Consider the following 10,288-nt stretch of genomic DNA (forward strand, 5'->3'; position numbering starts at 1 on the left):
AGGTTCTCTTCCAAGATTTTATGGTACACTGGCCCGTCCCTCAGCCCCTCAATGCGGTGAAGTCATCCTGTACCCATAGCAGAGATAAAAAGCCCTAAAGCATAATGTTTCCAACACTGCGCTTTTCTCAAGGGATGGTGTTCGTGGGGTCATAGTCAGCATTTCTCTCCCTACAAACACAGGAGTGAATTTTGGTCTCACAGCGGTCCCAGCAGTTTCGCCAAAGCCTTTTCTGAATCATTTTGATGTTCATTGTCAAACTTCAGGCAAGCCAGACAGGCCTTCTTGGGCAGGAGGATCTTGCGGGTGCTTCAGGATTTGAATCTATTGTGGCATAGCGTGTTACCAATGGTTTGCTTGCTAACTGTGGTCCCAACTGTCTTGAAAACATTAACAAGCTTCTTCCGTGTAGTTCTGGGCTGATCTTTAACCTTTATCATGATCAACTTTACTTCTTTGGGGAAATCTTACAGGGAACTCCAGAACCAAGGCATTTGATAGTTATTTTGTATTCTATTTCCAAATAATCACACCAACAGTTGTCTCCTTCTCACCAAGCTTTTGTCTGTAGCCTATTCAAGGTTTGTGCAGGTCTAGAATCTTGTCCCTGACATCATTTAAAACCTATTTGGTTTAGGAGTTCTTTCTTAAAGAGACAGGACTAATCTGTGGTGCATATAGGCACATAACCAATCTGTGGAGCCAGAATTCTTGCTAGTTGGATCAAATACGTATTTTTTACTGACTGAAATGCGAATCAATTAGTAACCTTTATATAATTTTTTCCCCCCGATTTTTAAAAAAATATTCTGTCTCTATAAGTTAAAATAAACCTACCTTAAAATTGATAGACCCCTTATTCTTTGTAAGCAGGCAAACTTACAAAATCAGAAGTGGATCAAATACTTATTTCACTCACTGTATGTATCAGGGAGGCGGGATTCCCCCATTACTGTCGTGATTGGTCTGTCAGCTGACAGAATTGGTGTCATTGGTGCTTCCAGGATCTGTCGCGCCAGAGGCAAACAATCACGTTTCGTTTTGTACGCATGTCTCTCGGAAATCCTGTGAAATTCAACCAATCAGATGATGACTTTGAACGTGCTGAAGTGTTTCCTGAAAAGTGTGCTGCATGCAGCAGACTTTTAGCTAACGGTCAGTCTGAGACTACCTGACATGCATCACGCATACACAGAGGAATGTAAGAATGTTCTGTGCGGGGTTTTTTTAACAGCTAGTGTAGTTAGACCAGGGGTTTTAATTTTTTTGACAGCTGAACCCTTTTGATCCAAATTATTGACTTATTAAATCAATATTTAAAGTACAAGGTAACATGTTAAAACTTTGGATCTATGGATTAAGATAAAGGGGCACAACTAAAGTTATGGGTAGCCTAGTAGTTATTACCATTATATAAACAATTAACATGTAATAAATTCAATAAAAACATTATTCAAGTTTTTTATTGATTTATTTTGCAATGACAGTTGGGAGTAATACAATTGTCACAAATATTGGTATAAAAATATCTTGAAATTCTGAAAGTCTAGCCTTCATTTAAAGCAAATGTCTTTTTCTTATCTAAAGGTTTTATAAAAGTAAATTATGAAGATGATGCTTTTGACAGAAATTGCCTGCATTACAGTATTACTTACTGTATTATTCCCCATGGTTCATACAACTGAGAACCAATGAGAAATAATCAGATAATATCAATTGTTGTGAAAAAACATGCTAAAACACTTCAAAGGATTTTTTTCCAGCTTTAATGGCCCTCATTTAGTTGGTTGCAGTGTATGTACATTTCAAGAGATCTTCATTTGAGTCAAAAATAAAACATGGGAAAGCAAAAAATAAAAACTGCCATAACTGGTTAAGCCAGGTTATATGTTATCTGGACATTATGGTGAGCCAAAATAAAAATATTTTTTTCCATTCTAGAGACAAGACGTTCCACTGCAAGACTTAAAAAGCAACTCCTGTGTGTCTTACAGAAATCAATGCTTCTATTTGTACACTGAAACACATCCAGTCACCGAGAACCAAACTACAGTGTCTGGTAACTGCATACTTCAGGAGTGTTACTACAGTCCTGAATCAAGATAAGGGTGGAAGTCATTGTAAGTCATCACAAAATGCACAGCATACACTTTAAAACTGTTACAAGGGTGACAAAATCAATGTGTCCATCCTTATTCAATATGCAGCTATTATTGTGTTCTGCCACATAGGCAACGATATTGTTCATGGATCAAGCTCGTTGTTAAGCCATTCATTGTTTCACAGACACCCGTTATGTAATAACGCAATTGTTCTCTCACACACTTACCCTATTTTTACACACACACATTTCTCTCAACAGTCTATTTCACCTCTCAAACACCAAACAGTTGTTTAAGTGTGCACGCGCTGCAGGCTTCACTGCGTTCTTTCGTGTCCGATGTTTCTGCTTTGTTTTGCCAGTGTTTCAGTCATCAGTTGTCTCCAGCACGCTCTGACTCAGAGCCAAGTCCCAGTAATGCTCGGTGCCGTGCTTCTTAAAATGTTCCCGAGCCATGTTCTCTGTAGGGCACTGCTTAAACTTAACCTCCCCGTAACTGCGTTCCTTGGCGGTCCCCTAGGAAAATGAGTACAAGTTAAAATAACAAGACACTTTGAGCAGATGAGAATTTTAATTTTGGGAATACAAAGTGTGTTTACCTCCCAAACCAAGGAACACTTGTTATGCTTCCTCGAACCCTCATCATCTGAACCTTCTGGCTCTAGTGGGAAAAAAAAAGTCAAAAGGTTAACTTCAGATCACATCACATACAATGATAAGCCTCCTCTCCTCTGTGCTCTTACCATCTCTCTTTGAGTTCGGCTCATCCCATTTAATCCTATTCAACATCAGCCGTTTAAACTTCTTTTGTGCCTTGGGTCCTACATGGAGAAAATGTATATATTGTAATTTACAGACATTTTAAAATGATCTGTGTAGTTGTAACTAAGTATTGATGCTCTATTCACTCACCTCCTTCCACAACTACAATGTTGATGTCTTTGTGTAGCACCACAGTGCCAGTGAGGTAAAGCTGGTTTGCATTGGCCTCCACCTTAAACTTCTTGGCTGGGTTATAAAGATTTCGGATTCTGAGATCAAAGCAGAAAAATGCATAAATAAACAGCAGGATAAAACAAGGTGGCACATATTCGTAAATCAGATATCATTGGCTATTTATGCATGCTGCTGCATGCAACTAGCAAGAACGATGCCATGTCCATTTAAGTTCAGTATGATTTTGTTGAGGGGCTGCAGATCCATCTTGTCAGGTCAAATAGTTTTGCAATTAACCATACATCATAAATAATGAGAAAATATCACTTTAGCACCTGTAAACAGCGATGTAAACCCCGTGACTCAAGTCCTCCTTCAGTTTCTTCACCTTCTTCTCTTTCCTCTGCTCTGCTGTGAGTTTACGTGCTGCGTTCGCCTCCTCGTGGGCCCTGAACACACACACAGGAAGAAATAAAACTGTTATTAAAGATCTGTGTGTGAGAATACATGTGTGTCTATGTAAACAAAAAGCACACAAGACTGCTTGCTTACTTCTGTCTCTTGGCCATTTGTGCTCTAACATGAGCCTCCACTTTAGTGGGATCCTGCACGGCCTCCGTCCCCAAAACCCTCATCAGATTAGAGATTCGTACTGCAAACACACAATAACATGCCTCATATTTCAATGTACTAAAGCATCCTCAAACATATAATACCAGTACAAATTTGGACACTTTAGTTTAGAAGCTTGAAAACGCTTCAATAAAAACTCTATATATGAATTTCTTTACAAAATAGTATTGTTTATTATATTTACATGTAGCAACCACATGACGAGAGGAAGAGAAATATAGATCTTATTTAATTACTATAAAATATGATGTGAAATCAATCAGTGCAACACAGCAGTAACATTTACATAAACCTAAGTAAATAATGAAAACTTTAATAACAGAACTTAAATATGAAATAAAAAACTCTTCTTGCGTGACAATTTGAGTCAGTGGCTTATGTACCCTAACAATTCAGTTTGAAACAAACGGTTTAAACCTACCTTGGCTTTCCTATACAGATTGCCTTAAAATCATACTTTTCCCAACTCGTTGATGGGAATATGACATGTTGACATTCCCCAGATTAAGATGTGTACAGTTTAGTGTTGGGCGATATTCTCTATAGTCAGATCGTTCTCTGGCCAGCTTTTGGATCGCCGATACAGAGGGGAGGGGCAATTACGCATTTATCTATGACAAGCTAGGTTTGTGGACAAAAACAGAACAATGTCTAGAAAATGCTCATGTGTGACTGCAATTAGCATTCTATCAGAGTTTAAGTTCAGTGCAGTTTGTAACATTGTTACTTACCACCGCAACCTTTTAAACGAGAGAAATTAAATATCCATATCATTCATCCAAATGCGTCATTGTTGCCTGCGTGCACTGTTATTACTTGATTGCCAAACAGGAACAACTTGTGAGCTGGTTTTATACCCTCACATGCAAAGCAATTCCTGCTAGGAAAAGCCAGAACGCATCATAAGGCTCTCTCGTGCAATGAAAACTCAAACACTGCACATTATAAACACTCTCTCCGGCGCGAGGAAAAGCCTGAGCCGCCCGCATCACAAGCTCTCATCTGCTGAAACCTCAATACCCACAAATTATAAACTCTCACTGGCGCAAGAGAAAGCCTAAGCCGTGTGCATTGCAAGGTGCACGTAGAAATGCACAATGCGCATTTGTAATATTAATTTGCATCATATATTGGAAAACACCCAACTATCATCTAGGGAATCAGCTATCGCCCATAGGTCTGAGGATCGTCGATACACGATAGTATTGTGAATCAGAACAACCCTAGTACAGCTGCACTAAATGCGCATTCAGAAGATGTGCTCGGAGTTAGGGTTGGGTGACGTCTACCAAATGGGCATCGGACGATGCCTACAGTGAAACATCGCGATGGACGATGACATCAGGGGGCGGGGCCAGTGAAGCTTTGTGTATGTGTGATAAGTCAACTGTCATGCGGCACTAATGTTTCCTGCTGCCATTGCGAACGCGCACAGTTCAGATCATCATTGACAAGTTTACATACAGACAAACACAGCGTGAGCGTATTACTAAGATTCACTGTTTGCGTTCACTTTCTACGTCTGTCTTCCGCATCCTCGGCTGTCAGCATTTGTCTTGGGAATGTGCAGTACGCGTGGGCAAACGGGGTGTGGGGAGTGTAACGGTCAACAAATTGTATATTGTATATAATAACAAACAAACTTATGTTTAATGTTTTTAAACACAGATTATGGTTACTGATGTACCTTTGGGTTCAGGTGGAGGCATGAGGCCCAGTCGGACCTTCTCCTGTAGCTCTTTCTGTCCTTCTCTGCGTGTCTGCCTCCTCAACTTTTTCTGCTCCTTCTTAGTCAAATACACACCTAAAGTCACTGGCTTATCAGTGTCCACTGAGAGCACCACGGATGAAGACACAAATAAAAACAGACAGTCAATCAATGAGTTTCCAATAGCAAATCTTAAGATATTTGCCTTTTTGCAATTCACAACAGTATGAATACCTGGTGGGGCCATCTGAGATGGGTGCTCGACCAAATTGGTGACTCCATGCAACTCAATCTCATCAATCATCATCTGAGCAGATCTTAAATGCAAAAAAGAACAGTGTTAAATTATTCAATTAAACATTGTAACAAATTGTTGTTTCGTCTGAACTTTTTTGTATAATTCTGTGATGCTTATTATTGTGGTAATATTTATTTTATGTGCCATCAATGTTTAAGTGTGTATTTAGTCAAAGTAAATTTTGAGCTCATTAATCAAGAGTTATCGTATATTGCAAACAAACAAAAACTATAGTAATTTTCACCAATTCTAAAATTGTTTTTCAACTGTCACTGTCAGAAAATTAAAAAAAATTATATAACAGGGAAGGTGGGATGCAGGGTGACTATGTCCAGAACCTGGTTCATGAGGACAGTATTAGTCATATAAGTAAAAAACGATCAAATGTAGACTTCTGAAGTTTTCAACGACTCATTTTTAGTAACTGTCATGTTAAACTGTTGTTTGAGCTCAGTGTTATACCAGTACCTTATCTTTTCTGTGTAAGAGTAATAATACTGAAATGGTAAGTACCAACAATGGTAAAAAAAGTAATGTGATTTTCGTATTCAGCATGTTAAACTTAAAGAAACTTTTACTTGTGTTTCTGTTATCTGTTAAGTAAACAGGGCAATTGGCTCTTACAGGTTTATGTTGAATGGCAGGATGTAGGAGTCCCACCACTCCATTCGAGGAACCTCCCTATCCCCCTGCTCCTTCTTAGGAGCAATAAGAGCCAGTTTAGTGGAGGCCTGAATGCCCGTCTTCTTGGCAGCTTGAGCGATCTCCATCTGTAGCTTCTCTAGCTGAGCCTAAAGACAAAGACCCGATTCACACATTTAATAAATAGGAAACAACAGCTTTTCACTAGGCAACTGTACATGAGAAGCAAACTCTAGCCAACCTTTGTGCGTATCCGCTGGGCGATCTTCTCAAAGCGGCCCTGTTCGTGGAATCTAAAGCCTTTCTTGGCTCTCTGTGCAGGAACGAGGGGCACACGTGGGTCAAAATAAGATGTGGACTCCATATCGTCGGCAGGCTTTTCCTTTAACTGCTGCCGAAACTGCTCTCTCTTCACTGCTCTGATGTTTGCTAGACAAAGAAAGAGAACAAAATAAGAAAAACAATCTGCATTATACACTGTACACAAGGTCTCTAATAGAAGTATTCTGTATGTATTACCTTTCAGGGTGGGCATGCGATGTGTGAGCTCGATTTCTTTGCCACTGGCATCAACGGTTCTTCCGAGCTCATCCAAAATGAGGGGCGTAGGCTTTGAAATCTCACGAGGTTCCACCTTACTGTAAAAGAAACCATCCAATAAATAAATTCATTTCACGTCACTGTGCCAACATGGTGCAATAACCCAATAAATGTAAAATTTTAACTCACGGTGGAGCGATGCCCATCGCATGTAGGTTGGCCAAAGCCACTAGGTTATGTGACCCTGTGTTATTCAAAGTACCCAGAATTCCTGGTTTCATGGCCAGTGTGGACTGGATCTTGGCCTGCAGTTCGGCTGCCTTGCGAGCCTTTTCTATAGCATCATTCATGAAGTTAGCAGCCTGGGAGGGGGCGATGGACTGGCCCGATCCCACCGCTGAAAGGTTAGGGCGTGGTGTACTGTGGTCTGTCTGAGGGAATACCAGTGTTAATCTAGGCTATAAAAGAGCAATAATCTTTGCTAAACTGTATTTTGGCCTTAAAGCTAAAGTCAATCGAATGTTGAAGGGTCAGATAAGAAAGAACACAAGGTTCTATCTCACCTGTACAATTGGGACAGGAGCCACGAAACTCAGCTGTTTCTTTCTCTCCTCAATCTGCCGTGTGGCTGCTTCCATCATCTGCTTGATCTAAAGGTGAAACATCACATACAGTATGAACACACACAGCAGGAGGTAGACTGAGAGAATGGTGAGTAGATACCCCGAAATGTACTAGACTGGAGGGAGGGTGTATGTTAATATATAAGATAAGATCCTTCTAACAGGGCTCTAACACCTGAGAGAGCTTGCACTGGTGTTACCAAGTTATTCCCATAATTTGAGACGTGGGGTAAGAAAAAAGAATCAATAAATCTTTATTGAAATGTATTTAATACATTAATAAATCAATTAGAAATTTATACAAATCATTGTTTATGATTGAAATATTTGTATTGTATATGTAAACTCTCTTTCAACATTTTACCATATTTAAAGGACATCTTTCTTAAAGCTTCTTTCTTCCATTATTTGTTGTGAACGTTTCCTATAAGAGAATGCAATTCCTTTAATATCCAGCGTGTTTTTGGGCACATAAGTGTTTTAACCAGGGAAATTCTTGTATTCTGCATATTCATTTCGGTTGCAAGATTTAGCGCTTCAATCGTCTGCTCTTTCGGTCCTTCGCCTCTTACCCGTGAATTACGTCTGGGGGGGCACTGATAGATAAGTGAATGGTTGAAGGAGGGGACATGAAAATGAGTGAGTGAACGTGCCTCATACGCAATATAACATTTTTGGCAGTTGCACCGGTGCAACCATTAAGAAAAACTTGTCGCACTGGCAGGAAAAATAGTCGCAAAATGCGACTATTTAGTCGCAGTCTAGAGCCCTGCTCGAAGATCATTAAGAAAACAGCACACATTTGCAGTTGCTAAAAGTGATGGTCATACGCTGCGAGTACCCATATAAATCAGATTTTCTGTGTTACCTGCATCTTTGTAAGCATCCCGGGGCTCTCTGTTGGGGGTCCAGGTAAAACAGCTGGTTCCTCCACCTCCTCAAAGCGCGGAACCCTCTTCCTTTTTGTTGCTGATTCTACACTTCCTCCATCCTTTACTCCTTCCACTTCATCTCCAAACACCTCCTAATTACACAAGAGAAGAAACATGAGCTACAATGGAATAAAATACATTTTCAAAATAGCTGAAATATAAACTGCTGTACATTATAATAAATTAGATTTATTTTAATATCTGTAAAGTTAATAAGCATCTTACATGGTAAATACACAAAAACTCTGAGCAATGGAAATTTGAGACGTTCAGAAAACTCTCTACCTTTAGTTCTCTTTTGCGGTTCTTCTCTCCAGAACCTTTATTGCCACGAGAATTTCTGCTTTCTTCCAAGGCTTCAAACAGACGCTCTACAAAACTACTTGCCGAGTCGTCAAGAAAAGGTCTTAGCTGGTCTAAAAGAAATCAATAGGAGATACAAAGTGTTAGTCTGTGAATACATACAACATTTACTTGCCATTCAAGCACATTTTAAAAGACTATAACAAATTCTAAGGAGCATTTTATTAACTTCATCTCTCACGGTTATATCACATGTGACAACCCTTTCAAAACATACACAGAAAGGTACATACCTGTAGTTTTTCTCTTGTCTAGCCCTTTTCCCACACAGTGCAACGCTGCTGTGACCACAGTGGGCTCCGAAAATCCAAGGACCTTCTTCACAATGCGCTCCACCCATGGCCTCAGCTCATCTACCTCACGCTTGGGCAGAGACATGCTGGGGAAGAACTATTAAACAGAAAGCAAGACACACCAGTTCAAATATTGTCATCAAGATTTTGGACAGAATACAGACTTGCAATACATACAGATTTTGGCTAACATTTAACTATGTGAAAGTAATAGAGCCATTTATTAGGAATCCAAGAATCCCAGCTTTAAAGTCACCGCTGAATGAATGGCAACATCTTTCTACAACTATTAAAGACATCGAAATAATCAATAGATAACACTTGTCAACAAACATAATGGCTCTAGAAAAATTTAACCTAATTTTCGTTAAAAACTGTTTGTTTTGGTCTGTGACGTTAGCTTTTATCTATAGTTACTCAAAAACCAAGGCTCAGTTTAAAGATGTCGTTGGCTTTTTTCATCATTAGGTTCACTTCAATGATTCTTATTATGTTGAGCATAAAAGCATAACATACATAACAGCATTATTTACTGCATCATACAGTCCCTTTTAAATCTTTCTACCATTTTGTGCATGTTTATTTTGCGATAAAATGTAGAGATTGCTACCACGTATTATCGTAAAAACTAAACCGCCGTGATTTGTAGTAATAATTACGTTTTTAAAGTAGAAACCACAGTTAAAATGGTGCTATTTTAAGTTAGTTTCCGTCTCAAACTAAACCAACCGCCGACACAAACAAACACACTTACCTATCACTTTATTCAGCTGTTTCACAGCGAACTGTCAATGTTGTCTGCTGTTACTTCACTTTTGTGTTTCTTCTCTTCTGCCAACCCAAATGACAATGAATAAACCGACTTTTAATACGAAAAGAAAACGCCTTGTAATGTTTCTGGACTTTTCGTTACCCACGGTGTTCGCCTAACGTTTTCCAATGGCGAAACGGAAACGGAAGCTACTTACACATGTCACATTTCCGCCGGATAATTGCAGACTACTGACTCGCTGCTACCATCTCTCGAGCTGGAGCGGAACTACGAAAATAAAAGGTCTATGATTACGTTTTTTTCCTCATTGTACATTATACATTAATTTAGCTTTTCTCCTGAGATTTTCCCACGGTTAACAAATGTGTTCTGACCCTAAACTACCTTTAGACTGCAACAAACCTGTTTAAAATAAGATGCTGATAAAACTGATATCAGTAAACGTTG

General features: G+C 39.3%; 1 protein-coding gene across 1 annotated transcript; it reads right to left on the bottom strand.

Moving 5' to 3' along the window:
- Positions 1-1,445: 1,445 nt before the first annotated feature.
- prpf3 (PRP3 pre-mRNA processing factor 3 homolog (yeast)) lies at positions 1,446-10,011 on the bottom strand. Its single transcript, XM_056763329.1, has 17 exons — positions 9,824-10,011; positions 9,010-9,166; positions 8,699-8,829; positions 8,350-8,505; positions 7,422-7,508; positions 7,048-7,289; positions 6,838-6,956; positions 6,560-6,747; positions 6,301-6,467; positions 5,613-5,695; positions 5,358-5,501; positions 3,590-3,689; positions 3,373-3,486; positions 3,014-3,132; positions 2,845-2,922; positions 2,701-2,762; positions 1,446-2,617 (listed from the first exon to the last, which is right to left on the bottom strand). Exons 2-17 carry the CDS (start codon positions 9,152-9,154, stop codon positions 2,468-2,470), a joined length of 2,085 nt encoding a protein of 694 aa, XP_056619307.1. The 5' UTR covers positions 9,155-9,166; positions 9,824-10,011; the 3' UTR covers positions 1,446-2,467.
- Positions 10,012-10,288: the final 277 nt, after the last annotated feature.

Source organism: Triplophysa dalaica, chromosome 12, assembly GCF_015846415.1.
Source record: "Triplophysa dalaica isolate WHDGS20190420 chromosome 12, ASM1584641v1, whole genome shotgun sequence".
Lineage (NCBI taxonomy): Eukaryota > Metazoa > Chordata > Actinopteri > Cypriniformes > Nemacheilidae > Triplophysa > Triplophysa dalaica.